The sequence below is a fragment of the Nannospalax galili genome, unplaced genomic scaffold (assembly GCF_000622305.1).
Source record: "Nannospalax galili isolate Female #2095 unplaced genomic scaffold, S.galili_v1.0 scaffold27, whole genome shotgun sequence".
Lineage (NCBI taxonomy): Eukaryota > Metazoa > Chordata > Mammalia > Rodentia > Spalacidae > Nannospalax > Nannospalax galili.
Genome location: NW_008357993.1, coordinates 1,527,118 through 1,555,116, shown reverse-complemented (window position 1 = coordinate 1,555,116; position 27,999 = coordinate 1,527,118). Strand labels below are relative to the sequence as shown.

The window sequence follows — 27,999 nt, the reverse complement described above, 5'->3', positions numbered from 1 at the left end:
ACTCAAGCCTTCCTTTTGAGTTTAGGTCTACTTCTTCTTGTAAACTTTATGTGATATATATGTCTTTTTGAGACAGAATCTCCCTGTAGCCCCAGCTGGCCTGGAGCTCGCTTCGTAGACCAGGCTGGTCTCGAACTCACAGAGATCCACCTGCCTCTGCCTCCCAAGCGCTGGGACTAAAGGTGTACACCACCACGCCCAGCTTCCCAATATTTTTTTTTAAACAAGGAAAACAGTGTATTACAGCTGGAATTTGAAAGTAATGGCTTTTACTGCTTTGCTTCCCACTTAACTGTTTACCCAGGTATGATTCATTCTTTCCCCACTGACAGGGATGAGAAAACCGTGAGGTGCCACATTTTTGTATTAAAGGTCATTCCCTTTCTCCCTTCCTCTCACTCCCCTTTAAAAACAAAAGCCCTTCCTTCAGCATACTGAGAAATATAAATTCTTTTACTACCATGTTCAGTAACATATTTGATATTAGTTGTCTAGTGCTTTGATGCTAGCATTCAAAGAATACCAGATACTTATCATGACTCAGCAGGTTTTGCTAATGGTACAATATATTTTAATTTAAGAATGTCAAGTAAGGGTTCACGTCTTTTTAGGGTCATATGTCAGGGTTCTCTTCTGAATCCCTCGGATTCTAAGAGTCCAGTGGGGAAGAAGGCACACGGGAAGAAGCCATGCAAGAGGTAGTCAGATCCAACAGGCCTCAACAGCCCAAGAGACTAATGAAAACAGGTAGTGGGGTGCCTCAACAAAAGTCCGTTGTTAACAGGGAGTTTGATTTTGAATGACAAATTGAGATTTTGGTATCCAGAGTTATTTAGATACATCAAGAAAAAAAAAAAAAGACAGAAAACTATAGTTGTTTTGTGGCTTTTAAAAAAGTAAAACACTTAATTCCTAAGCCATGGAGGGCAGTCTGTATTCGCGTGTGGGGTTTCTTTACTGACTTGGAACTTTGCTAGTGCCTGCTCTGGGGGTCCACAGCACCTTGGCAGGACCTAATAATAGATTTTATCCCAAGACCAAGAGCGGTAGACGAAGCTCTTATAGCTTCAACCTCTACAGGTTAAAGGAGAGGGACCTCGGGGTGAGGGTCGTTTCCCGGCAGTGCAGGGAATCGCTGCACGGAGCTTCAGCATCCCCGCAAAGGGAGGAAACAGCTTCGCCCCGTCTGGTCCAGGCCACACCTCTGTACTGTGTTTCCTCTACCTAGAAGCATCCTCCCCGCTCCTCCCCAAGGCGCGTCTCCCTAGCAACCACACTGGGCGGGTGAACGGAAGCGGCTGAATCACGTGCTCGAGGGCTTCCGGGTGCCCATCGTGACTTCCGGTTGTCAGAGTCCCGGACGCGGGGCGGCCACTCGGGGGACGCGGCTCGGGCCTGGGCTCCGGAGAGCCAGCCTCGGTAGGCCTTGTCTTCCGCGGCCGAGATGCATCCGCGGCGTCCTGACGGATTCGACGGCCTGGGCTACCGAGGAGGCTCCCGGGACGAGCCGGCCTTCGGCGGCCCCTTCCCCGCGCGTTCCTTCAGCTCCGGCGCCGATCTGGGCCACTGGGTTACGACGCCCCCGGACATCCCGGGCAGCCGGAACCTGCACTGGGGCGAGAAGAGCCCGGCGTACGGTGTGCCGTCCGCGTCCACGCCGCACGAGGGCCCCGCGGAGGAGCCCTTTCCCGGCGGCGGCGATTGCCCGCGGCCAGGCCCAAGCAGCGGTGAGGGACGTGGGGGCCGGGGGCGGGGGGGCCTGCGGAGCCCGGAAGCCGCGTGCAGGGCCCGCCCTGTCCCTCGCGCCACACCCTCTGTCCTCCTCCGTCCTCTGCCCGGCGGGTCTTTCTGCACGCCTTGTGCGCGCTGGGACCTCCTACCGGAATGACATCTGCTTTAGCCTAGGATGCAGGCAGGCAACCTCAGGGTCTGCTGTGTTACAGCCTTGGGCCTGAATCAGGAAAGAATGAAATTGGGTTGTTTACTGTTGCCCGCTTCACTTTGGAGTTTCTTGATTGAATTAATTTATTCATAGCATTGTGCTGTGGAAGAACTTTTTTAGCCTGGGCAGATTTGGGTTCAAGCCTAGTTCAGGACCATTTAACATTAACATCCCTACAGTTTTTTTTCACTTTGGTTTGCGTTCCTTCTGACCTGAAAACCCCACTTAGAAACACTGATAAAATCTCAAGATGGGACTTTATAATCGAGACATAATTATTTGTAGAATGTCCAAGGAGCTTTCTTTTAACTGCATGAGCTACATACTCTCAACGTCCATTTTAATCATAAAATATAAATAACTGCCTATTCTCTGGGAATAAACAGATCAGCAGTTATCATACATTATACACCAGTGTTATGCTTATTTCCTCAGTTTTGACTTGGAAGTGCAATAATATTTGACCTCAAGACCTGCGGTGATTATAAGGGGAAGGAGGGTCAGTGACCAGTGTCACACACTAGCTTTTGTACTATAACCCAGTTCTTAATTTCATTGCGTTATACTGGTCCCAGAACAGTCCTGGAAAGCTTTTTTTTAATGGAAGTTATAAAATGAATGATTCAAAATGCCTGTAAAATTGTACAATTACCTTCATGGGCAATAGAGTTTTTTTGTTTTTGTTTTTGTTTTTTTTCCTAAATTATATTTTGATAGTTCCAGTGAGCAGAAACTTACTGACAAGAAGTTTATTTTGAAGCTGTTCCAAGGAGAACCCTTGAGAAACGACACAGCAACATTAAACTTTCCTAACATCTAGAAATGTCAGGAGGTTTCCTGGCTTATTTGGGAGAGGTCTGTACATACAAAAAGAGGAGGAAAGTACTTCAGTGTGGCAAAGAAGCTTTCTGTATAACTTGCACATCTTTCAAGATGAACTACACAGTTTCCCCAGGAAACTCATGTGCTTCCATGGCCTGTTGTCACTGTAATGGAGTAATAACTCATTGCTGCATTTGAAAGGATGGAAGGAATGAGGGAAGAAGAAAAATAATGTTTTGTGAATATTGATATTTGATGTTTAGTCTCCAGGCTAGTTTATAATTATGGTTTTTGGATTCTTTACTCAGGAGAAAGGCTCTTGTATTTTGATATATAGTGTTTCCAGATGGGAACTTTCCAGTAATGCTGCAGAAGTGCCATTCAGTAATAGCATGTGTGTCCGTAGGATCTTCTCACAAAGACTGAATTATCCAGCTCCTCTCAAAGGCATTTAAAGTTGGAGGTCATAGGGGACACTGTTGGCCTATACCACTGACCCTAAGCACTTTTTCCTAAGGCACTTGTAACTATCAGTTTATTGAGCTACCCAACAGTAGTACTGAATAGCTAATTTTAAAGCACAAGCAGTCAGGTTCACAGTGTATCAATCATGGTGATCCATGAAAAAAATTTTTAAATAATTGCAATCAGAATTTAAAAGTGGTACTGCTTATGTGTAATTTGGATCCTTGTTTGATACGGTCTGTACTGTTTCAGCACTTTTTCAAATAGTTGCCATTGATGGTAATTTAAAATTTAAATTGTTGTTTTTTGAGACAGGGCCTCCCTGAAGCCCCAGCTGACCTGTAGACCAAGCTAGCCTCTCTCTCACAGAGAACCACCTTGCCTCTCTCTGCCTCCTGAGAGCTGGGATTAAAGGTGTGCTCTTCCCCCATGCCCAGGTTTTAAATATTTTTAATAAAGATGAGAGTACTTGTTTTTTCAAAAACAGACACAACTAGAAATATCTGGCCCACCGGCCCTTTTGATAAAATCATTGAACAAACAGCTACGTCTTTAGAGAGCCTTACCTTGTGACTAGTCATAGCTCCAATAGTCATTCACATAGCCACCTTGCCTCCTTCACTCATATTCAGTGTGAGGTTTAAATAAGCAGCATGTAAGTATAAAAATCCTCTGTTTTCACAGGAACTATAAATATTGGTATGAGTAATCTTATTCCTTTTATTTTAGAACAGCTGAATAGATTTGCTGGATTTGGTATTGGACTTGCAAGGTAATATTTTTTCTAAAAATGTTTTAAAATTTAGAGTTTTTTCCTTTAATTATAATATTAAAATGATTAGTGTTTCTTTGCTTAGTGTTTTAAAACATGTTAATTTTGTAAGAATTCATCGTTATTTAAAATCTGTAATTGATTTTCTTCCAGTAGGAGAAGGTATCAGTCATTCAATGTCATAAATACAAAATAATTTTGTAATGACTATTATAGCAACTTTTGTGACTCTGTCTGAATAGAAGGTAATCTTTTTCTCCTCAAAAATTGTCATGGACACAAATGATGAATGACAATGGACTTAATGCCAAAACCTCGTGTTGCAGTGCAATATGCTGCTGAAAAAAAAGAAGTCATGGTGCCAGGCATGGTGCCACATGCCTTTCACGCCAGCACTCAGGAAGCCAGCCTCATCTACATAGTGAGTTCCAGGCCAACTGGGGCTACAGGAGAGACCCTGTCTCAAAATAATCAAGAAAATGTAGTGGAATAGTGAGCCTTCGCTCTAAACATAGGCATATCTAAACATGTGAATGCTACCAAGAGAATTTTGGAGCACAGCAACCAGATCGTGCCCATAGTCATCATTTGATGGTCAGTTTTCTGTTTTGTTTTTGTTGTTTAATTGTGGTCATTTGCGCTAACTACCTTCATCAGTCTTAATTATGGTATTATGAATATGAACTTCCTAGATAATTGAATTTGCACAATGCTTATCTTTCACACCAGAATGATTTTGAACATATATGTTTTAAGCATATATGTATGTATTATATATAGATAGAAATATATATATATATATATTTTTTTTTTTGGTCTTTTTGAGATGGGGTCTCTCTGTAGCCCTGGCTGGACTGGAACTCACTGTGTAGGCCAGGCTGACCTTGAACTCACTGAGATCCGCCTGCTTCTGTCTCCAGAGTGCTGGAATGAAAGGCATGCGCCATCACGCCCAGCTTATTTGTATAAATAAATCTGAGGATGTTAGTATTAATATAAATAAAATTTGTGGTTTCCATTATGCTAGTTATGCTAGTTAATCTTTTTAGCCTCATTCTTTCTTCTTCAATCTTTAGACCATTTTATATAATATTAATATATGTGAATATGTATATGTCATTGTTAGAGCTTAAACATCAGTTGCAATTATTTTCTAAGGTATGTTTTAAAAAGAAATATTTAGTACATAAAGTAGTAATTAACAAGGTCATTTAAAATTCTTTAACTTAAATTACATCAAAATAAAAATTTTTAGAATGAGTATTTTGAAGAGCAGATGACTATTCAGATAGGAATTTTGTTCATAGGACATTTTCTGAAGGAAATGTAGATATATGGTTTCCCCTGTTTATAAGTATGTAAATCTAGTTTTTGCTTCTATTAATTTTTTTATTGGTGGAATAATTTGCATATATTGCAAATAAAATTTGTCTATAGACATACATGTATATATGTATTTTATTTCTATGTTAGTCTATTTACAGAAAATGTACTGGCCCATCCTTGCATTGTTCTACGCCGCCAATGTCAGGTAATAATAATTTCTGGGACCTTCTGAGACAATATTGAACCTTTTTAGAAGTACAGAATTTTGATTAAAATGACATGGAATTTTGTACTTACTAATCTATGTGAAATACTTAAAAATCTGTAATGTAGCAATTCTCCAACATTTTATTCATAATCCTGAAAACCCTTTCTTTATCTGGGTCATATCTCTCTGTATTTACTGTTTCAGGAATTCATACTGGTAACAGTTTTGATCTAGTTATCTTTAAAATAATTCAGCAAATGTTAAATAATATTTATGAAAAATAACCATTTTACGCTTGATATAATCGGCACCTGCTTTTCATACCCGCTTTTCTAGTCACTCTGTTCTAGAATGGTGTTTTGAAAGAAACAAGAGTATGCAGCCTCCTGCACATTATGTCAGAAAACCAGGAATATTTTTATCTTTTTCAGATAATTGTGTTTCCTGAAGTTACACCAAAACTCACTAAGTGGTGGTTTCTTAAAGGTTATTTGCAATGTGAGATCTGAAACAGTGTAAATTTTTTAAACATGTTATTCCATTAAAAAAAAAAAACCTCCATTGATTTGTAATGCTTATTGAATGGTTATTTATACCCACACAGGACTCTCTATCATCTTATAATGGCTACTTTATGTTCTATGTCTTCAGTGTTAAAATATTAAATTTTAAATGATCAAAAATTCATTTTTATTGAAACAACTACTTATTTCACCAGAAAAGCCTTTAATTACTGTATGCGCTTGATGGTGGTTGTACATTCTTCCAAATTATTTTGTTTTAGAGTACATTGTACAATACAGTGGGTTTCAGTATGTTATTTCCATAGCTATATGCCATGCCCTTTGATCATAATCATCCCATTACCTTTCTTCCCTCTCTACTTCCACTGGTCACTTTCTTATTCCCAAATAGTTCACTTGACACTTGTGTCTCTCTCTTCTTTAAACTAGATTGTGCATATGAGAAAGTGTGATATGTGTCTTCTTCCTGAGTCTGGCCTGTTTTGTTTAGCCAGATCTCTAGTTCCTCTTGTTCTTCACGGCTAAGTGTTAATATTCTGATGTGTACATAGACCACGTGTTCTTTAGTCATCTGTTGATGGGCATCTGGACTGGTTCATAATTCAGTTATTGTGAAAAGTGCTGCAGTCTAAATGAGTGTGCAGATCTCTGTTGTGTGCTGATTTAAGTTTTTTTCTGGTACTATCCCAGCAGGTATAGCTGAATACTTATAGTAGCTCTATTTTTAGTTTTCACGAAGAATCTCTGTGCTGGTTTCCATAAGAGACCGCGCTAACTTATATTGCCATCAACAGGGAATATGAGTTCGTTTTTTCTTACAAACTGCCCAGTGTTTGTTTTTATTTTCTTGATGATAGGAATTCTTACTGGGATGAGACAGTATTTCAATATGGCTCTGAATTTACATTTCCCAGATGACTAATGATGTTAAATATTTTTTCTTATATTTATTTGCTATTTATACTTCTTTTGAAAACTGTTTATTCCTTTTTCCACCTACTTATTGGATTATTTTGGGATCTTGGTGTTTAATTTTTTAGTTCTTTCTGTATTCTGGATAGTTAATTCCCTGTCAGATTAATAGGGACTTTCCCATTCTGTAGGCGATCTGTTTACTCTGTTGTTTACTTTTCTGAACCGAAGCTTTGTAATCATGCAATCTACTCATCAGTTATTGCTTTTCTTTCCCAAGTTATTGAAGTCTTTTTCACAAAGTTTTTGCCTTTGCCTATATCTTAACGTATAGTCTGTGTGTTTTCCTTGAGCAGGGTCAAAGTTTTAACTTACATTAAGGTTTCTGACTTACTCTTGAAACCCAAGTTGACAACAAAAATTGATTTTGTTTGTTTCTTTGTCCTACGTTCTAGTCTTAGTACTGGGAGGCTGGTATGGGGGAGGTATATATCCTACGTGGGAAACCTCTAATTTGCCATAGAATTCTTAGAAAAAAAATCATGTTTCATATAAAATAATAGTGGCTAAGTAACTTGCTTTCTCATCATGTAAGAGTTTATGTAACCACAGAATGTTAAAAGATGGTATAAACTTGTGGTTCAGGATTTCACAAAATTAACATTTTTCAGTGCTTCACCAAAGATACTCTTTGAGGAAGATTCTTTTTTCTTCCTATGAATATCTATAGTGAAGAATAAAATAAATTCAAAAAAAGTAATTTGCTGCCGCTGCCTTGATTCATGAGGAAGAGCCAGCAGTTTAATTCATCCTTGGTTTTGTACCATTAGTGCAATATCAAATGATGCCTTAGCATCAGTAAACTAATTTAAACTTGTCAGTCCTCTGGAAGGATGTTGGAGCTCTCAGCCGTCACTGACCTGCACTGTAGTAAATGCTGCTGGTATAGAACTCACCCTTTTCTCAAAATAATTTATTCCACATAGCATCAAAACAATAGTAATCAATAGAAATTAATCCATTCATATTTGTCACTGAAAAATAAGCATGCATGGAGAAGTAACTAGTTAAAGCATTAGAAGTATAGATGCCGCAAACAATATAATTCATTTTGGGGTGATACTACATTGTGATTTAGTTTACTTCATTTTGACCTTTTGAGTGGATTTCATAACTTATTCATTAATTGTAACCTTAGTTTAAAAAACATTTGTTCAAGGTGAGTCTGAATAGGATGTTTAATTTCAGAGTTTAAAAACCTCAGATGTCAAACTGTGGGATCCTCTTTATTATCTAGTCTTTATCACTCCGTGGATTATGCACTGGTCTGCATAGTCTATCACCATATGTGCTGTACTTTTAATGGCTTATTTGAAGCACTTATTATTTAGAATTTAACTTTTGTTTATGCTGTAACTCTACGTTCCTGACCTCGTCATTTCTTGACAAACAAAACAGAAATATGTTGTTTTACAGGTTAATTACCATGCTCGACATTACCATCTTACTCCATTTACAATTATCAACATTATGTATAGCTTCAACAAAACTCAGGTAAAAATTAGTCTATTCTGTTACAGCTGTACATATTTGAATTTGCTAATCATTAAAGTAAGAAGAATTCATTTTAATTTGGTTTATAAAAGTAATGTAGCATAGTAATATTATCTTTTTGAGTGTTCCAAGAATTTATCAACAATTAAGATAACGTCTGTAGTCTCAGGAGCCTTATAATTTAGTCATAGAGACAAAAAGAGCAGATTATGGTGCAGTGGGCTACAATATTAGAAGTATAGAATGCTGTCAGTAAGTCAGTGGGAGATGCCTTGTCAAAACTGGTGTATTAGTTTTCTCACTGCTTTAACAAAATCCCGACAAAAACATCTTAAGGATGGAAGGGTTTGTTTTGATTCAAAATTTGAAGCAATAGTCTATCTGTCCTGGCAGGAAAGGCCTGGAGGCACAAGCTTGAGGTAGCTGGTCACATGAGTCCACAGTCCAGAAGCAGAGAGAGACAAATGCCTTGTGCTCAGCTTGCTGTTTCCTTTTGGCCTTTTCTTCAGCCATAGGATGCTGCTGCCCATATTCAGTATAGATTTTCCCTGTTCAGTTCAATCTCTCTAGAAAACTCACTATACACACATCCAGAGGTGTGCCTTCTAAGTCATTCTAAATCCGATCAGGTTGACAGTGAAGACTAACGACCACAGTTGGGGTTGAGCACAGAGAATGGCTTGGAAAACCTTCGGAAAAAGAGATGCTGGCTTATATACTTGTGTTCTGACTTGTCAGGAAGTCTACTTAATGCTGAAGGTAAAGGTTTTATAAGTATGTGCTCAAAGGCAAAAGAGAAAGAGAGATTATAATATTGGGGGATAGACATAATGCAGTACAGTAGTGCTTGTAGCAGAGGTTGAGGAGTAAGAAAAAGATGGAACGAGAGTTAGAACAGTAAACAATCATAAAAGGCCTTGTGTGGTCTGCACACTTGTTCTTAAAAACAAAAGAACCATTGAAGATGTTTTAGCGGTGGCTAAAGTGTTGTGGACACACTTAGGTTGTTGGGCAGTGTCCATGAACTTAAAATTTGTGTGCCTTAGACTTCTAGGAACTTTTTCTGTCTTTTTTTAATTTAATTTTATTTTATTATTTTTTTAAGTGATGTTATTCCCATGGAGGTCAGAAGAGGGCTTTGCATTCCCCTGGAACTGGAGTTAAGGATGGTTGGTAGCCACCATGTGGGTGCTGGGATTCAAACCCAGGTCTTCTGCAAGAACAACCAGTGTTCTTAACCGCTGAGCCATCTCTCCAGCCCCTAGGAACTTTCTACATAAGTGGGGTGTGTGTCTGTGTGTGTGTGTGTATGTGTGTGTGTGTCTGCAAAAATGTATATGCAAAGGTGTCAACGAAACTATTGCACATAATGAGCTAAGAAATTATCAGATAACTAACAAGAGGGTACCCGTAAAATAACTGATTATTTGTGTGCTAAAAGACCAGGTGGCCTTTAAAAATAAGAAGCAGCCTCTGTATGTACTGACATGAAATGATCTTTGAGTTTTTTATGGTTCAAGATTGTTACATCTGTTAAAAGTTAAAAAAAAGGGGCTGGAGATATGGCTCAGCGGTTAAGAGCACTGACTACTCTTGAAAAGACCCAGGTTCGATTCCCAGCACCCACATGGCAGCTATGAACTGTCCTTAACTCCAGTTCCAGGGGAATCCAAAGCCATCTTCTGACCTCTGCAGCATTGCACAACATGGGTGCACTCACATACATGCAGGCAATACATTCATACACATAAAATAAAAATAATTTTTTAAGTGAAAAAAAGGAAAAAATCTGAACATCTTTCCACGCACACAGATATATGCATGAACAATCTCAGGAAAATGGAAGGGGACAGGGGTGAAAAGGAAACAATTTTCTTTTGATACTCTGCTTCTTTTAATCTTACTGTGTTGATATTATATTTATTCATTCATAACATACAGGTAAATAATGAGAGTAATATCATTTACCACTAACAGAATTATGGAAAGAAGCAAAGCTAAATCCAGTGAAACTGCTGTAACGTTAGATTTGTGTGAGTAATGACATGAGGGCAGAGGAAGGAGCATGGCTTTGTAAGAGGCTTGGAGAAGTCTACATACAGCTGGCTGAGCAGATAAGAATGAGAACTCTATGATTTGGGTACAGGAATGACAAAGCCGCTATTAAGGGGAACAGGAACTTAAGCAGAGAAGGAAAAGAACTGTGATGAGAGTGCATCTGATTGCTCTCGGCTAGGGAAATACAAACTTTGAGATACCAATAGGTCATCCAACCAAATAGCAAGACTAGTAGGAGTTGATTAGATGGATGCTAGAGGTGTTCAGTAAGTAGTCATTCTGGAATACCAGTCATCTTGGCCTAAACTAGGCTACCAATAAGCGTGAATGCTAGAGGCAGTTGTGGTGGTACACTTCTGTAATCCCAGTACTTAGACGCATGGGAACCAGGAGTTCAAGACCAGCTTCAACTACATAGGCATGTGAGGCCAGCCTTAAATGAAATCTTGTGGGAAGAAAATAAAACCAACAACAGAAAGATAGAAATCAATTTATAGTTCTGTAAGATTTCTATTAGAATAATATCTTATTAGAAAATATTAGCAAATAATATTAACTTGTATTAAGATCTTTTATATTTCATATTTAGGCATTAACATAAGTAATTTGTTTGTTTTTATTTTAGGGACCAAGAGCCTTGTGGAAGGGAATGGGAAGTACATTTATTGTCCAGGGAGTCACGCTTGGAGCAGAAGGCATAATTAGTGAATTTACACCTTTACCAAGGTACTTTCGTGGCATTTTTTCGGTGATAGTTTCATATTAAAATTTTGGTTTGTTTTGTTTGAGAATTTTATACAGTGTACTTTTATCATACTTAACTCCCCTCCCCCATCTCTTCCCAGACCCACCCCCCTCTCCAAGCCCCCCAACTTCATGTCTTTTTTTTAAGCCCATGGAATCCAATTTGTGTTCCTCAAATACTCTTGCATCTGGGACCTCCCCTGGCCCAGTAATTGTGACAGCATTCACAAGACCTGTATAAGCTCAAGCCAGGAGCTATTGGCAGTTGAAAGCTGCTGGGAGAGGGAGAGTCAGTTTTCATATTAAATTTTCATAAAATATGAACACTCCTAAATACCTTGAATCTGAAAAGTTGCCTGAAATAGCTAAGAGTGAGACAGTCACTAAAGCTCTTACTGCGTAGCCATGGCCTAGAACCTACTGTGTACATCAGGCTGGCCACAAACTTATAGAAGCTGCCTGCTCTGCTTTCTGAGCACTGGGACTAAAGCCTTATGCTACCATGCCCAACCTTAAAGCTACGTTATTAATTCTACCTTGCTGAATGAGTAACTGGTACAGAAAGTACTTCACATTCTGGTGTCTGTTGAGATGTGTCTTTCACCAGGACCTGCAGCTAAGTAACAAATAGCAGTGTATGAGCAACTGCTAGATTATTCATAGTACATTGTAATGCTAGATTATTCATAGTACATTGTATGATTATGCTACAAGTAAACTCCTTTCACAGTCTCAGGAATACTTTACCTGGAGTTATTGGCAAGCATTTCAAAAAAGTAACTAAAAATTGAGCTAGATCTTGAATTAGAGTAAGAATTGGCAGGAAAGGAGAGCATTCCAAGAAGAGATGACTGTACACTGACGCTGGAGGTCAGGCAGTCTCAGTAATAAGATGCAGTAGGTTGTGCTTGGAATGTTGGGCATGCATCAAGAATATTAGGAAAAGAACTCAAGGCACTGGGGTATGAGTACCTCTTATTTTTCTAAGAATATTTCTCACTTATTAACAATTTTTGTGTATATACAGCGTGTCTGAATCATATCCAACCCAAATCCTTCCACCTTCCTCCCACCCCATGAATGTGTCTTTGTAGTGATTTATATTGTATAGGACTGAGAATTAAAGGTTTTATCTGTTTCTTAATGTGTTTTGATCAAGAATATACCTAAGTGGTTGTGTAAAAATACTGGTACAGACAGACATATAGAAAGCTAATGTAAATCTAGTCCATATTGGGAAAGTTCTGAATTATGGACTAGAATAGAAAAGAACATGTTAGATAGGCATGTCTAATAAAATTGATAGTAGTTGATGTTAGATTAGGAATGGGAGTACCAGGAAGTACGTTGTCAGCAGTGGCTGAGACTTTGTACTTGAAAATGCTAACAAAGGTGAAAAATTCCTTAAGAATAAGTTGGCCTGGAGGAGATAAGGAATTTAATTTTCAGTAAATGAAATTTGAGATTTTTGCCAGTCATTTAGAGGGACATTGACTAATAGGTGACTGGAATTATGGATTAGAATGTCACATAAAATATTTAAGTGGAGACATAGTTAAGTATTAAGGCATAAAGTATCTCTCAAAGCATGTTGCTCAGTGAAATTCAAGTAATGGAGAATGGTAAACTAAATGATATAAAATATACCAAGGGTAGAATCCTGACCCAACGGGTGTGGGGAGCTGTCTCTCTCTCTCTCTCTCTCTCTCTCTCTCTCTCTCTCTCTCTGTTTGTGTGTGTGTGTGTGTGCGTGTCTACATATCTTTGCCCTATGTGGGAATGTGGGGTTGTTAAGAGCAGTTTTGAGAGAGATAGTTAGCGATACCCTGAAAAGAAAAATAGTGGTAAGATTTATGACATAGCTTCTAGAAGCCAAAGCTTATAAACTTCAGTTGTAGATATGTTTGGAGGGAGAAGGCAGAGAAATTTAGGGAAATTGCTGGGTCTCTTCTCTATGATCAGTCTTGAAAGTTACTTGGTGAAGGAAAGCTAGCACTGGACCTATGGAACGGCCTGAGAAGAATAATATTGTAAGTGTCCTATAGTCACAACGATGAGCAACAAGGGCATCTTAGAACTAGCATATGAAAGGGATGTTAATAGATACTAGTAAGAGATTATGATTTGTTAGGTGCTGTTTGGCATGACTGATGCTTTGTTATTGGGACTGTATTTTTCTGTATGAACCTGGATAGCATTAGAGGCTTGGATTGGTTCTGGTTTGTTGATTCAGAGTTAGCCACTAGGGTAAATTGTTTTGCATTGCTAAGAAAGTGAGTCAGTTGAAGGTACAGCAACTAGAATTGCACCTGTGCTCAATATTGGGGTTTAATCTTTGTAGGGAAGGAAATGAAGGCAAGAAGCTGATAGCAAGCTTTTTCCAATGTGATTGCTTTCAAAGGACTTCCTAGGCTGCAGTTCCTTTACTACAGCAGTGCTGAAAGGCTAGAAACAGCAAAGGTAGGTTAGAGACCCTGGCAGCTAAGAGTTTCTTGCCTCATGCTTAAAAGATGGTTTCTGGCTTGGCTAACCTTATTTCCTTTATTGCTTTTTCTGTTACAGGGTTAGTTTGAAAGTAAGGATTTGTCATATATTTTGTTTTTAGAAGTAACTTTAGCTTAGATTAAAAAGAGAAGGAATGGGGGTTGGGGATTTGGCTCAGTGGTAGAGCGCTTGCCTAGCAAGTGCAAGGCCCTAGGTTCGGTCCTCAGCTCCAAAAAAAAAGAGAAAGAATGAGAAATGGAAACTGGAAGGCAACATATTTTATCATCTGACTTTCTCAGTAGACATACAGACCTGTCAGTTGTGAGAATGTATTTTTTTTCATTTTGAATATTAATAAAGAAGGCACAAAAACTATTATATGGATCTACTTGGATAATTCTAGTGATAAATCCTACTCAGTAATTCCCTTATTTCAGCTAGCATTTTCTGAATGCCTACTATTTGTCAGGTCCTGGGCTAAAAATCAGGTTTTATAATGAAAAGAAACAAAACATACCTGTTGCCATGAAGCCTAGAATCTAGTATAGGGGCATATATATTAAGTAAAATAGTCAACACTGATGAGCAATTATAAATTAATTATGTAGGAAAAGAATATATTTCTGTGAGAAGCATAGGGTTAGGAGCAGCATCCCTAGTAACAGCACACTTAAGTTAGGATCTGAATGATGCATAGAAACAATAGGCCAGTTTGTATAAAAATGCTGTGACAGTGGAAAGGATGAAGATATCAAGGAATTAAGAGAAAACTTAAAGGGCTAGAAGGCAGAGGTCAAGGTGGAAAGTGTAGTGTAAAGTAATGCTTGAGAAATTGGAAACCAACTATGCAGTGCCTTGTAGGCACTTTACGAATATTAAAGAGTTTCAGGAAGGGCCAAAGACTAGATGTTCAAGGGTGTCATTGAAGCTATAGATCAAAAGATTGCAGGAGGACCAATAGAAGGAGACCTTTTAATAAACTGTAACAATATCTTTAACAAACTGTAACAATAACTATCTTGCAGTTTTCTCCCAGAAATTCCTCTTAATTCACTTGTTTTAGTATTTGCTATTTTAAATATAGTGAATCTTTCTTTGAATTCCATTAAATCCTTCCTGATTAATAGTTTTGAGGAAGGTAATTAAATAGTTTTGAAAAGTGATAGAACTTGGTAGGTAAGAAATGGCAAGTGAAAGACCAGCTGTGGTGTCATAGGTGACGTCTAGTGTTTTACCTTGTGTAAAATGATGTCAAGTGAAGCTGTTTTCTTAGGAACCATGTAAACATCTTGAGCTTTTTTTTTTTTTTTTTTTTTTTTTTTTTTTAAAAGTTTTTGGGCAGCATTGCCCTTTTTAGGCAGAAAGGATGTCATGGCCAATAAAGGGAGCAAAGGAGTACTTCAGCACTGCCCCCATGGGAAGCATAACCCCCCCCCTTCCTGCTTCCCCCATGTAACTTTTTGCTTTTTTTTCAGTTTCATATGATCATTAGGTAGAGCAGTCATGACAGTGGGATTTAATGTTATTTGGTTTTCTTATACTCATGATATCAGACTGGAAAACAGAAGGTTTGATGCTTGTTCAGTCACCAAGCTTATGGTTTCTCAGTGGTGTTACTTTTCAAGACCATATGCAACCCAAGATGGGATCATATGTGACCTCTTTATTTACTGCCCCACTCCACGTGCCACTCCCTGTATTCTTTCTACAGTTGTATTATGTCAGAACTATTAACTGTTCTACCCCAAAGGATTTTTTATTTACATACAGCTTTTCCCACATTATTAATGTGAAGGAGTAGTTCCTGTAACCAGCACAGGCTGCCTGTCTCTATGAAGACTCTGAAACTCAGGTTGAGATCCAACTTAGTTGTAATGCATCTCACATATGTGATTATACCAGTATAAATACCTTGCAGTTTTCTCCCAGAAATTCCTCTTAATTCACTTGTTTTAGTATTTGCTATTTTAAATATAGTGAATTTTTCTTTGAGTTCAATTAAATCCTTCCTGATTAATAGTTCTCAAGTAGGAAACACTAAAGATTATAGTAGGAAAGAGATATTTTGATTGTTCACAAGTTCAGTTCATTTTCATTATCAAATGCAGGTGGAATTATTAGCAGGCAGTTGATGAGAGGTTGGTCTATAAGTACAAGCCTTGCTAAAGGTAGTAAATTTGGAAGATTTTGAAGCTATAATCTTGGATGAGAATATTCAGGGGAGATTACAGAATAAAATAAGAAGGCTTGAACCTTTAAAATCTCTAACAGTAGGTGGTTCGATGATCCTGCAGAGAGAGTCTGAAAGAGACCAGAAAGGAGGATAAAAACCAGGAGTGCAGGCATGTGACATTCAAGGACAGAGGGCTTTAGGGAGGGCAGAGGAGCTCCAGTGCTGCCATGATGTCAAGTACACATTTAAAATGCCCCTTGGAAAAGATGTAATCCCAGCACTCAGATGGCAGAGATAAGAGTATCCTGGGGTACTGAATGAGTTCCAAGCCATCCTGGGCTATTACATAGTGAGACATTGTCTCAAAAAGCAAGAGTACCTGTTGTATTTAGTGACATGGGAACTAAATAATGGGAACTTTAGCAAAAGCAGTTTCCATAGGACAATAAGGTAGAAGCCTATTTGAAGTGGGTCAGAGGTGAACAGGAGTTAGAAACCAGAAATAGCAAGTTTAGAAATTGACTATGTATTAGTTACTTTTTCAGTACTATGCTAAACTACTTGACAAAAGCAACTCATTATTATAATTTGGTGTTTTTTTTTTTTTGGGGGGGGGGGGGGGGGGGGCTCAAATTTCAGAATATAGTCCATCATAGTGAGCAAGTCGTGGTGGCAGGATTTTTAGACAGCTGATCACATTTCATCTGAGGTCAAGAGGGGACAGGGGCTGGAGGGAAAGAGGGGGAAGAGAGAATGAATACATATATTCTACAGAATGGAAATACATTACTGTTTTGAAAATTAATTTGAAATGTTTTAAATAACATAGATTTTGCTTTGTTACATTTATTTTTACATTTCAGGGAGGTTTCACACAAATGGAATCCTAAACAAATAGGTGAACATCTTCTATTGAAAGGGTAAGTTTCAAAAATGGCACTAGAAAGTTTCATTAACTTATAGTGTTAGAATTGAAAAAATTCTTATTTTTTAATATAGTGAAGGAAATTAGAGTGATAGGGATAGGTCTTCTAAGGACAAGTCACATAGGACTTAGGGGTAAATTCTGAAATACATGTGATATTTAAAATAATTCTTATTCATTTCAAAGGTAAGAATCACGGTTAATTATTTTTACTTTTGACCATAGAAAGTTAGCAGAGGTCTTCAGTTTGTTTTAGCCAGTTGGTGTTGGTATGTGTAAACATATATGTATGTGTGAGTGTTTATGTATTTGGTTTGCATATGGAGGCCAAAGGATGACGTCTGACGTTTCTCCTCAAGTGCCAGCAGCCTTGCTTTTTAAGACAAGGTCTCTCACTGGGACCTGGAGCTCACTGATTAGACTACCAGTAAGCCTCAGAGATCTACCTACTTCCCCCTGCCCAGCACTGAAATTACAAGTGTATGTCACCATGCCTAGCTTTTATATAGGTGCTAGGAATTGAAAACTCAGGTCTGCATGCTTGCATGGCAAGCACTTTACACACTGAACTCTCTCTCCAATCCCTTAACAAAAATTTCTGCTTTGGGTTGAACATCCAAGCCAAACTTGTGAAGTCTTCAAAATCCAAAAGCTTTGAATGCCCAGTATACCTTAAATGCCTTGAATTTCTCTACCCTGACCCTATTTAATGGAAAAGAGAGTGTCAAAATGTAGAGTGTACAAAATACAGAAAATATTTTGTAACATTGTCAGACTATGTGTGTAAAATAAGTGTAACACATAAATTAATGTTGTATCCAGAGTTGGGTCCCAGTATTATTTATATGCAAATATTCCAACATCAAAAGCACATCTACTCTTAAGCATTTCTGATGGAAACGATTCTAAACCTGTATTTTACTATTGAGCAAAGCTGTGAATGTATATGTCAGTGAGGAGCAAACTCCATAGTCACATGAATATGTAGTTAGTCCCAGCACTTGGGAGGCAGAGGCAGGTGGATCTCTGTGAGTTCAAGCCTTCATAGTGAGTTCTAGGCTGGTTGGGCTACAGGGAGACCCTGTCTCAAAAAAAAAAACGGAAAATGTAGTTCTGAAGGTACATGATGGTTTACTCTTTTTAGTTTTTTTTTTTTTTTTGAAGATTGTGAATTGGAAATCCAGGACCTTGCTGGCTCCTTCTATGGAACATTCCAGCACATAATTACTTAGTAATGTTCCATTCACCCTAAAAGCCACTGCTTACCAGAACGTGGCTTCTAAGGGTTAGATAAGTCCCATAGCCTTGATAAGATTTTAGTTAACTATATTTTTCAGGGTTGCAAAATTGTACCATCGCTGTAGTGATGAGGAAACAGTTTTGCAAAGCTGTACAATATTGTTTTTTAATAATAAAAAGGAACTTTGCTCACAGTTGAAGGTTGACTTAGTTCCGCTGGATGGAAAATCTAGAACTAGAAGATGATAAGATAGCGGCATAAAGCATTCTTGCTCAGGTGCCACTAAGACACCAGCCTGTGGAGTGGATTTAAGTCCTAAATTTTAAGAAACACATTTGCAGGCAGCACTATTTACAGATAGATGTCCAAGTCGTGAATTCTAAATGGATAGGCATTCTGCTGGAAATGCAATCTATTTTTTGGCAGACTGGCCTTGTATTATTATTACTTGATTTTTTCATCTCTGTTCAGTAAGGCACTCAATATTTTATGTTTCTGAAGTTCATACTACTAGTCCCAAATTAAGTTGAAAACTTTTTACAAGGATAGTTTTAGCTTAAATGTAAATTATGTGACTATGTTAGAATAGTTCTTAAAGTTTTGATTTAAGCATCTTGTTTTGGTGTGCTGATTTGAATTTAATTTCTACAGCCTTACGTATATGGTGGCCATGCCTTTTTACTCAGCAAGCCTGATTGAAACAGTACAGGTGAGCTATGCCTTTATTGTAATTTGTTTGGTTAAATATTTTTGGAATATTCGATATGCTATGTATAATATATGAAATAATTTAAAATATATACATAAATATGTATAATACTCTATACATAGTATATATAATGATTTAAATGTTTATTTCACAGATGAATATCTTTACCACACATTGCTAGTATGACTGTTTCCATTGCAGACTTTGGTCACACTTTTTGCTTTAATTATTTTTCTCCCTTCCATAAATAATACTTTTCTCTCAGATATCTCAGAACCCAGTCTACAATTTAGAGTACAAAGACTATAACCAGCGTTCTTTTAAGGCACTAAATATAACTCAGATGCTTATGGCTTATCATAGGAGAGGACATGAATAATAATAAGGTAAGTATAATGAGTAATCATCCTGAGCAAGTAGGTGGTACCCACAGGTAATTTACTAACAGCATTCCTTATACATGTGCCTTGTGAACAGTATCCAGTGTTGAAGCCATAAATAAGTACAAAGCAGAAAGCATTTAAATTCTGCTTGCTTGCTTTACTATTTCTAGCCACATGGTGGTGCTTCAAGCACATTGAATTAAATTTCATAGCCTCACCATCCTTCCTTCATTTAAAACTGTAAAATTAGTTTCCAGTTCCTATTGTACAATCCAAAAGGGAAATATTTTAGTCCCCTGGAATTTCAAAATCATTGGCAAACACAAAATTCTACAGCCTGTGTAGCCTCTAAACCCCCATACTAAAACTGTCCATTATATGACCTCCTACTGATGATGCTTTATCACTGTGCTGATTAGTTTTATGTCATCTTGACACAGTCTAGAGTCGCCTGAGCGGAGAGTCTTAAAGAAGGTTTGCACTTCAGGCATGCCTGTGAGGGACTTTTTATTTGGGTTGATGGAAGTGGGAAGGCCCACCCTGGTGTGGATGCCATTGATGAGGAAAAGAAAGATAGGCATGCATTTAGCGTCATGCGTGTAATGTTGCTTTATGGCTGATTTTATCATGTAGAATATGGTAATGACCTTGGCAGTGGTTTTATAAATGCTTACTAAAGTTTATATTGAAAAAAGAATGAAAACTAGAATGGAGAACAAAGTCCTAAGAAATAAATACCACATTTGCCTAGTCGAACACCTGTATGCAACCATTCCTTTTGCTAAAGCACCTGTAATAAAACTCTTGAAAAGAAACTGGAAGATTAAAGTAATTTCAACCACTTACACAGTTCAACTGCTTGTCCACCTTGTCTTCTGTTTTCAGCACGAGATCCTCCAGCAATGGGTGCCCCTTGTGTCTTAGTGCCTGTTCTATATATTGCGTGCTGGGTCAGCCCTCCCCTTTTCTGTTCATCTCTTCTTCATTTTTTGTTCCCCACATTAATCTCTGATTTTGTTATTGTTGTTAGAACTAACTTTGGATGACTGAAATTAATATCTTGTGGCCTAGGCATATCCTTTCCTCTGGCATTTTTTGTGTTTAAATACCATTGTGTGGTATCCTAGTTTACAGAGTCAGCAGTTTAGAAGGTATTCTTATTTTAAAGAGAAGGAAAACATAGCAGAAAGAAAATTGTTTAAGGCAAAATAACTAATATATTGGGAAGCAGTTTTTTCTGGGGACAGAATAACCAAAATCACATTTGCTACTTAAATTAGATCTGTGACTTTAGACAAACTTTTTAACATTTTTAAATCGTAATTTTCCACAAAATAGGAATAATTTTAATAACTGAGTTTTTTACATTATTTATTTCTGTAAGTAACCAGATTGCTGTACTAGATTTTCTGTGTTCTTTTTTCTTTCTCTTCTTTTTTCCTGTGCTTTAACCCATACCCTCATATGTCATCCATGCCTGACTCATTCGCATTCTCCTTTTGACTCCTTGTCTGTTCTTGACAGACTTTTCTGTACTTTCTTAGATTGCCAGCTTGGCGAGTATCACTTTAGTCTCCTCCTTCCATCACTTCTTGCCTTGCACCTAAAGGTTCAGTCCTGGGCACTCTGATTTTCATCTTCCTCTCAGGTCTGGGGAGATTTCATCTCAGCCTCACGTCTTCAAGCAGCCTCATTATCCTGAATCAGCTTCTCCCTTCTATGACTGCTACTTTATTACCTTAGTTTTACTTTTAGGGAAGTTTTGTTGATCTGGAACTCGGTGTATAAACCAGGCTGGCCTCGATCTCATGGAGATCCACCTGCCTCTGCCTCCCAAGTGGACCACCATACTTGGCCTTTTGCTCTATATGTTTGATTGTACTAACTTATCAGTCTCTTCTCACCAGTAGACATTCCTCCTTTCCGCATATGAGCTTGTTACAGTACCTTGTTCCTGCTGTAAGCTCTGTGTTGACAGACTTATGAGGACCCTAGATCTCCTAGAGAACATCGTTTTTTCTTGAAAGTATATACCTCTCCAGAAGAACCCCTAACTTGAAACCCTTGAATAGGGATTCCTAGTGATTTGTTTCTTTATCCGTATCCTGGAGTCCAATCTATGTGTACTTGAAAGGTTAGTGTGAAGTATTGAATAAAGTTCATACTGCCTTGCAGCCCTACAACCATTTTCAGCCTTTTCACCATAGCATTATATCAAGCTTTTTATCAGCTTTTCTTTTTCATCTCATTTTCTTTAATTACATTTAACATTTTTTTAGTTCATCAAATATTTATTGAATGCCAGCCTGTATCAAAGAATGTTATAAATCCTGGGAATACAGTACCAAGCAAACCTGATAAATACTCTGCCTTCAGCAGCACTTATGTGCTTGTACAAAAGATAGAGAAGAAATATCTAAGATATATTAGAAAGTAGTAAGTGTTAAAGAGAGCAAAAATAAAGCAAGGAAAACCTCACTGAGAAGATACTTGAAAAGTGTTGAAGTGAATAAAGACAGAGAACGACATGACTTTCAAAGAATGCTTTCGGCAGGAGGGAAAAGCAAATCCAAAAACCTTTAAATGGGATCATATCACCTGGTTTGAGCAGTAAAAAAGAGAAGTGGTTCTAAGCAAGGGAGGAAACAGGCTAGGATGCTCGTCATTAGAGGGGCCCGATGGTGATAATGGAGGACACTGTGGTTCATTATAAGGATTTAGGACTCTAAAGAGATGGTGGATTTGAGCAGAGCAGTGATGTAGTCTGATTTATCTTTACTAGAATCTCTGTGGCTGTTGTCTTACAAATAAGTGGGAGTAAGAAAGGGCCTACAATCGTCAGCAGCAAAGTGGATGAGTGGGCCAGGTAAACTCATTTTAGCCTCATGATTTTATGTTTTCTGAAGACTAGCACATTTCTCTCTAGCTTGGATCTTTTTCTTATAAACTGGATTGATACTAAAATTCATGAACTCTTGGTTTTCTCTCATCTCTTAATATTTATTATTTTATATGTGAGTATATTGCCTACATGTATGTAAATGCACCTGTGTTGTGCAGTGCCCGTGAAGGACAGAAGAGGGCGTTGGATCCCCTGGAACTGGAGTTACAGATGGTTGTTAGCTGCCATGTGGGTGCTAGGAATCAAACCTGGGTCCTCAGTAATAGCAGCCAGTGCTCTTAACCACAGAGCCATCTCTCCTAGCCATGTTGGTCTTTTCTCTTAAATTGCCATTCTTTCAGTATTTCCTCTACTCAATAAAAGCAGTGCCTTTTACTTTTTTTTTTTTTAAATTTATGTGTATGCATGTTTTGCCTGACGTATTTAAGAGCACTCATGTAATGCAATGCCTGAAGAGGCCAGAAGTAGGCATTGGATCCCCTGGAACTGGAGTTACAGACTGTTGTTAGCCACCATATGAGTGCTGGGAATAGAACTGGGAGCAGCCAGTGCTCTTAACCACTGAGCCATCTCTCTAGCTCCATACTTCCTTTGCCTTTTCTTTGAGAAAAAGTTTTATGTAGCCCAGGCTGGCCTGGATCTCACGATGTAGCCAGGGATGGCCTTGAACTTTTCTGATCCTTCTGTTTCTACCTCCCAAGTGCAGGTATTACAGGTATGCACTACCACGCCTGGACTATGTAGAATTGGAGATCGAATCCAAGGCTATGTTCATGCTAGACAAGCACTCTACATACATACTGTGCTGTATCTCTAGCCCCTTGGTCATCCTTGACTCCTTCCTTTGATGATTCAGTACAGTAGTAATTCTTTGACTCTGATTTTAAAAGCACTGTCAGACTGGCTTACTGCCTTTGCTGCCTTCCAGAAGGCTAAGCCACCACCCATCATCACTGGATCCTCACAGTAACTTTCTGACTACAGATCTCAGTTTCTGCTTTTGTCATTCTTGTACAGTAGACAGCATTATTTTAAAACATAAATTTTATCACATTCTGCTTAAAACTAAGCAGTTATTACCATCTGACCACAAACTAAATCTACGCAGTGGTCGGATCACATAGCATGGCTTTATCTGCCATCTTAACTTCGCATTCCTTGTTCTTTGGTCATTGCTGCAGCCATGTTGGGCATTTAGCTCTTTAGATGCTGTACTCTCTTATCTCATAGACGTTATTCCCAAAAATGAAAGCACAGGTATTTCAGGTGATGTGAGTCTTAACAGTTACTGAGTGCATAGTGGTACAAGACATCTTTTTTATTTAATGTAGCACTGCATACATGATAGATTTGTACTGTCTTCTGTGTTTATAGCATACTGAACTAATGATTAGGAGACCCTAAGTAAATTAACAGCTGCTACACAGCCAGTAAGTAGTGTAGACAGGATTTTAATTCATGCCTTAGGGGTCTTTATGCCCTCTGCTGCCTCCTTAGACATCAGGTTGTTGCTTTGGAGGGAGGGAGGGAAGAAGGGAGGGACGGCGGGCTAAGGAGCTTGTTGAGATTGAGGAGAATGGATGAGCGAGGTGCGCTCCTCCCCATCTCACTTCTGCAATAAGAGCAACTCTCAGCTTCCTTGCTGTCTTTTTTTACAAGATTTCCTTTGGTTTGGTGGGGGGGCTTCCTTTGAAGGAAGCTAATCTAATATTGATCTATTCTGACAGCTGGAGTCTGCAGACCACTGGTGTTTTCCTTCTTGGCAAAAGAATTTAAAAGCGATCTAGTAAATAGTACTTTTAGTTGCAGTTTTTTTAAAGATGTTTGACCTATTTCATCATTTTTGTTTCAGAGTGAGATAATCCGAGATAATACTGGCATACTTGAATGTGTCAAAGAAGGAATTGGAAGAGTGATAGGCTTGGGGGTGCCTCACAGCAAGCGACTCCTTCCGCTGTTTTCCTTGATCTTCCCTACAGTGCTGCATGGAGTTCTCCATTACATCATCAGCTCCATTATTCAGAAGTTTGTCCTACTACTTCTAAAGAGGAAGACTTACAGCAGCCACTTGGCTGAGAACACTAGCCCAGTGCAAAGTATGCTGGATGCTTACTTTCCAGAACTTATCGCTAATTTTGCTGCCAGCCTGTGCTCTGATGTTATCCTTTACCCATTGGAAACAGTTCTGCATCGCCTTCACATTCAAGGAACACGCACAATAATTGACAATACAGACCTTGGCTATGAAGTGCTTCCAATTAATACGCAGTATGAGGGAATGAGAGACTGTATCAATACCATAAAGCAGGAAGAAGGAGTGTTTGGTTTTTATAAAGGGTTTGGAGCTGTTGTGATACAGTATACACTGCATGCAGCTGTCTTACAGATTACCAAAATTATTTACGCTACACTTCTTCAAAATAGCATTTGAGATTTGGTTCTGTCACTGGATGATCTAGAGGACATGATCAGGATAATTTGCTGTGGAATTATAAGGGGTAAAAATGAAATGGCAGAGAAATGGGTAAAAGAAATGGACTGGGACATGTCCATGCTGATTATACCAACTTTTCATTTTTCTTAAGACATAGGGAATATATATGTATATATGTATATAAAAACAAAATTGAAAACTCAATAAAAAGAATTAAGTTTTAGTAAAACACTCATGCTGAAGTAAAATTGATCCTGGGTAGAAACAAAAATTTATCAAGTATAAAATGAAATTGTAATGAGTTGACTCTTCTACCTGACCTTATTCTTTGTTACATGTTTATTTTACCTTCCAGATTCAGGTTGGTATTTTATTTTTCATACAGTGTATGGCATTAGGGGTTTAATTGTATCTTCATTGAAAAAGACTGAGAATTAGATTTGGCAATCTGTAAGCCAAAGTTGAAAGATTTTAAGTTGTATTGTTCATGTATAACTATTTTAGTGGCTGTATATATTATATAAAGCCATTTGTGTGTGCACATTTGGAATTTCCTTCATCCCTGCAAATCCTCATAGACCAGCTTATTGCATAAAATGTTCTTAGACACTTTCTGCTTGAACATCAGTAGAACATCAAAAACACCAAAAAACTTAAGTGTTGCAATGGGAGAAACTTGGAATTTGGCATGTTTGTAAAGTTTGCTTTGCGAGTCTCTGATGTGGATCATCAGACTATTTTTAAAGCCACTTTTAAAGACATAAAATAATCATGACAGCCATTACTGTTTCCACATTTACAAACTGCTTACCTGAGGGATGTCATTTGCCTTTCATTTCTAAGAGACTTATTTTAGAGGAGACAGAACTAATTTTCACCTGGAAATTTGTGCCTCTTGCTTACTTAAGTAATGACTGCAATTTTTTTTCCCCCTAAAGTTTCATTCTCCAGACTACGTACACTGAAGGTAAAATGAGGATATCCTTGTCACTTTTTCTTTAAACTTGTTTGGATGAGTACTAAGAAAAGCTATAAACCTCAAAGGAAATTTGTATTTATGTTTTATGAAGGAAGAGGATAAATAATATATATCAACAAATAAAACTTGTTAATCATTTTAATAAAAAAGTTGGTATTTTCCTAAATTTAATTTAATGGATTAGGCACTGTAATAAGGTGATAGACATTTGACTGACCCACACATCAACCTGGGAAGTTTCATTACTTCACAAGGATGATCAGTTTTACAAACACAAACTGAAGTACAGTGCCTGCACATGTTGTCCAGCCTAGAATGCATGCAGACTGAAACTCATGTTACTTTTTAAATATCACATACATAGTTATTATGACTGACAGTGTTGGAATAAAAAATGGACATCCAAAAAGTATGAAATGACAAATGTAAGTATCACTATGCTCACCATCCTGTGTGTATGACTGACTGAATTATGTGTTTTCTGCTATTAAATAGTTTCTCTAATGGGAAAATAAATGCCATTGATTGTGCTATGTATTTTAGGATGACTCTTGAAACATTTTATTCTGTCCAACCTATGGGACTGAAATTGTTTAATATTAATGCTTTGGGGAAGCTACTTTTGTAGAGATTTATAGTCACCTTCCTAAAAGTCTCATTTTTATGATAAGATGATTTGAGAGGAGAAACCTGAAATTTTTGAATTTCAGAAAACGTATAGAGCAGTTTGAATGCTATCAAGTATTTGCTAGGGATAATACGTAGAATTCTTCATCTACCTACAAGTGAGGTATTTCAAGATTATTTGTTAGGAATGCTTATGAATTTAGTAAAATTTATTTCTTCAGGAGTTATAAGATGGAATTAAGCACAAGATTGGTCTTATTTACTGTTTCATTGCAGAAAGGGGATACAAATAAACTTGAAACCTGAAGTTGAAGAATGTTAAAATATTGTTTTTTTTACTGCCTTTCCAAATTTATTAAAATGTAATTTTTAAAAGTCAAACATATTTTAGCTGGTCAAACATTTCTTAATGAATTCAGAAAATAACAACCACTAGATCCATTCTTCTCTTTACAAAGATTGAAATTTTTCTTATGTGGAGGCCAGAATCTAGTATCTGTAGGTATGTTTCTTAAGATAATAGTAAAACAATAATACTATGTACATTTAATATGACAAATAACATCATGGATGTGATTCTACCATATATGGTTCCACAAGCCAGACTTTGTCTCAGGAACTTGTGAAGTTTTTCTTAGATGGCAGGGTTTCTTAATTTGAGTAAAATAGACTGAAAGTCGTTTAATTAAAAGCTGGTTTACATTATTAATTGATTTACTAAACTGTGTATGTAATCTTTCCTGAGATATCCTTCTGAAATTTATCATGGGTCCTTACAGTCCCTGGGCTTATAAAGTTACTCAAGCCTCTAAATTCTCAACACTATATGTTCGGAAATGCTAAAAGCAGGCTAATTTGTGGAGGGTTCTGGGTTGCTGTGTCTGGTGTCTTAGCCAGTACTTTGCACAGAGAAACTGGAGAGGTGGGGCATCTTGCTCACTTTCCAGATGTGTTTTACTATACATAATGACCTCCGCAACAATGACTTTATTAGAACTTTACAAAACATTCACTTAAAACTGCACAAATTCAAGTTTCTACCAAACAATTTGTGTTTCGAAAAGAAAATGCTTTCAGTTGTTTGTCAGCTGAGATGGTGAGGATGTCTGATAGCTGTTTGGGTATGGGTGTTGCAGAACACAAAACACTATTCTGGCAGCCTTTACAAAGATAACCAGGCTGAAGTATTTTCAAAACCTAGATAAGCAAATAAGACCCTTTGGTGGCAGTTTACATTGCTTTAGAAGTGAGTGCTCTGCTGATGGCATTTCTGCTTCTGGTTGGTACTTGGACATCCATTTTCATGCTCTCCCTCACTTTCCCTTTTCCTCCCTCTCCCATGTCTATCTTCTCCTTCCGCTTCTTCTCCGTCCCCCACTCCCATGCCCCTAAACTGCGGAGGTAATATCCTTGGAGTCATTTTTGTTACTATAGTACCAAATTGTATAGCAGAGTAATAAAAATTTGTGATTGGACAGTGAATCTTACAGGATATTACCTCAGCCAGAGAGGATGTTTAGAAGCGTTTGTCTTTTGGTTTTGGTTTGCTACCATTTTAAATGCTTTAGGTGGTAAATTATGTAATATAAAAAGTTCAATAAATGTTGAAATAAAACCGTATATTTCTCTTTGTTACTAAAGGACTACTTGGGTAGGGATAAAAGATGATTTTTTGAAGTTTTTTGGGGTTTTTTAAGGTAGGAATGAAGATCAAGGAAGAAAAAAATGTATGTGTAGTTGAACTTGCCACACATTTAGGAAAACCTCTAGCATAAAAACAGTAGTCCCAGTGAATGAAATCTTGCAGAGGACCCAG

General features: G+C 37.8%; 1 protein-coding gene across 3 annotated transcripts; it reads left to right on the top strand.

Moving 5' to 3' along the window:
• Nucleotides 1–922: 922 nt before the first annotated feature.
• Slc25a46 (solute carrier family 25 member 46) lies at nucleotides 923–26,098 on the top strand. 3 transcript variants are annotated; one of them, XM_008856010.3, is made up of 8 exons: nucleotides 926–1,727; nucleotides 3,959–4,001; nucleotides 5,475–5,532; nucleotides 8,448–8,525; nucleotides 11,209–11,309; nucleotides 16,848–16,904; nucleotides 18,801–18,858; nucleotides 23,996–26,098. In XM_008856010.3, the coding sequence occupies exons 1-8, from the start codon at nucleotides 1,445–1,447 to the stop codon at nucleotides 24,572–24,574; spliced, it is 1,257 nt and encodes a 418-aa protein (XP_008854232.1). In that variant the 5' UTR covers nucleotides 926–1,444; the 3' UTR covers nucleotides 24,575–26,098. The 3 variants fall into 3 exon arrangements, with proteins under 3 accessions (XP_029413497.1, XP_008854232.1, XP_029413498.1); XM_029557638.1 differs by having other exon boundaries at nucleotides 1,613–1,727; nucleotides 3,964–4,001; XM_029557637.1 differs by lacking the exon at nucleotides 8,448–8,525 and having other exon boundaries at nucleotides 923–1,727.
• The last annotated feature ends 1,901 nt before the right edge of the window (nucleotides 26,099–27,999 follow it).

Bases quoted from the DNA above. Each gene is read 5' to 3' on its own strand.
- Slc25a46 (XM_008856010.3), top strand. From the start codon at position 1,445: ATGCATCCGCGGCGTCCTGACGGATTCGACGGCCTGGGCTACCGAGGA. The intron at 4,002-5,474 runs GTAATATTTTTT...TTTCTATGTTAG, and splicing joins TTTGGTATTGGACTTGCAAG to TCTATTTACAGAAAATGTAC. The intron at 18,859-23,995 runs GTGAGCTATGCC...TTTTTGTTTCAG, and splicing joins GCCTGATTGAAACAGTACAG to AGTGAGATAATCCGAGATAA.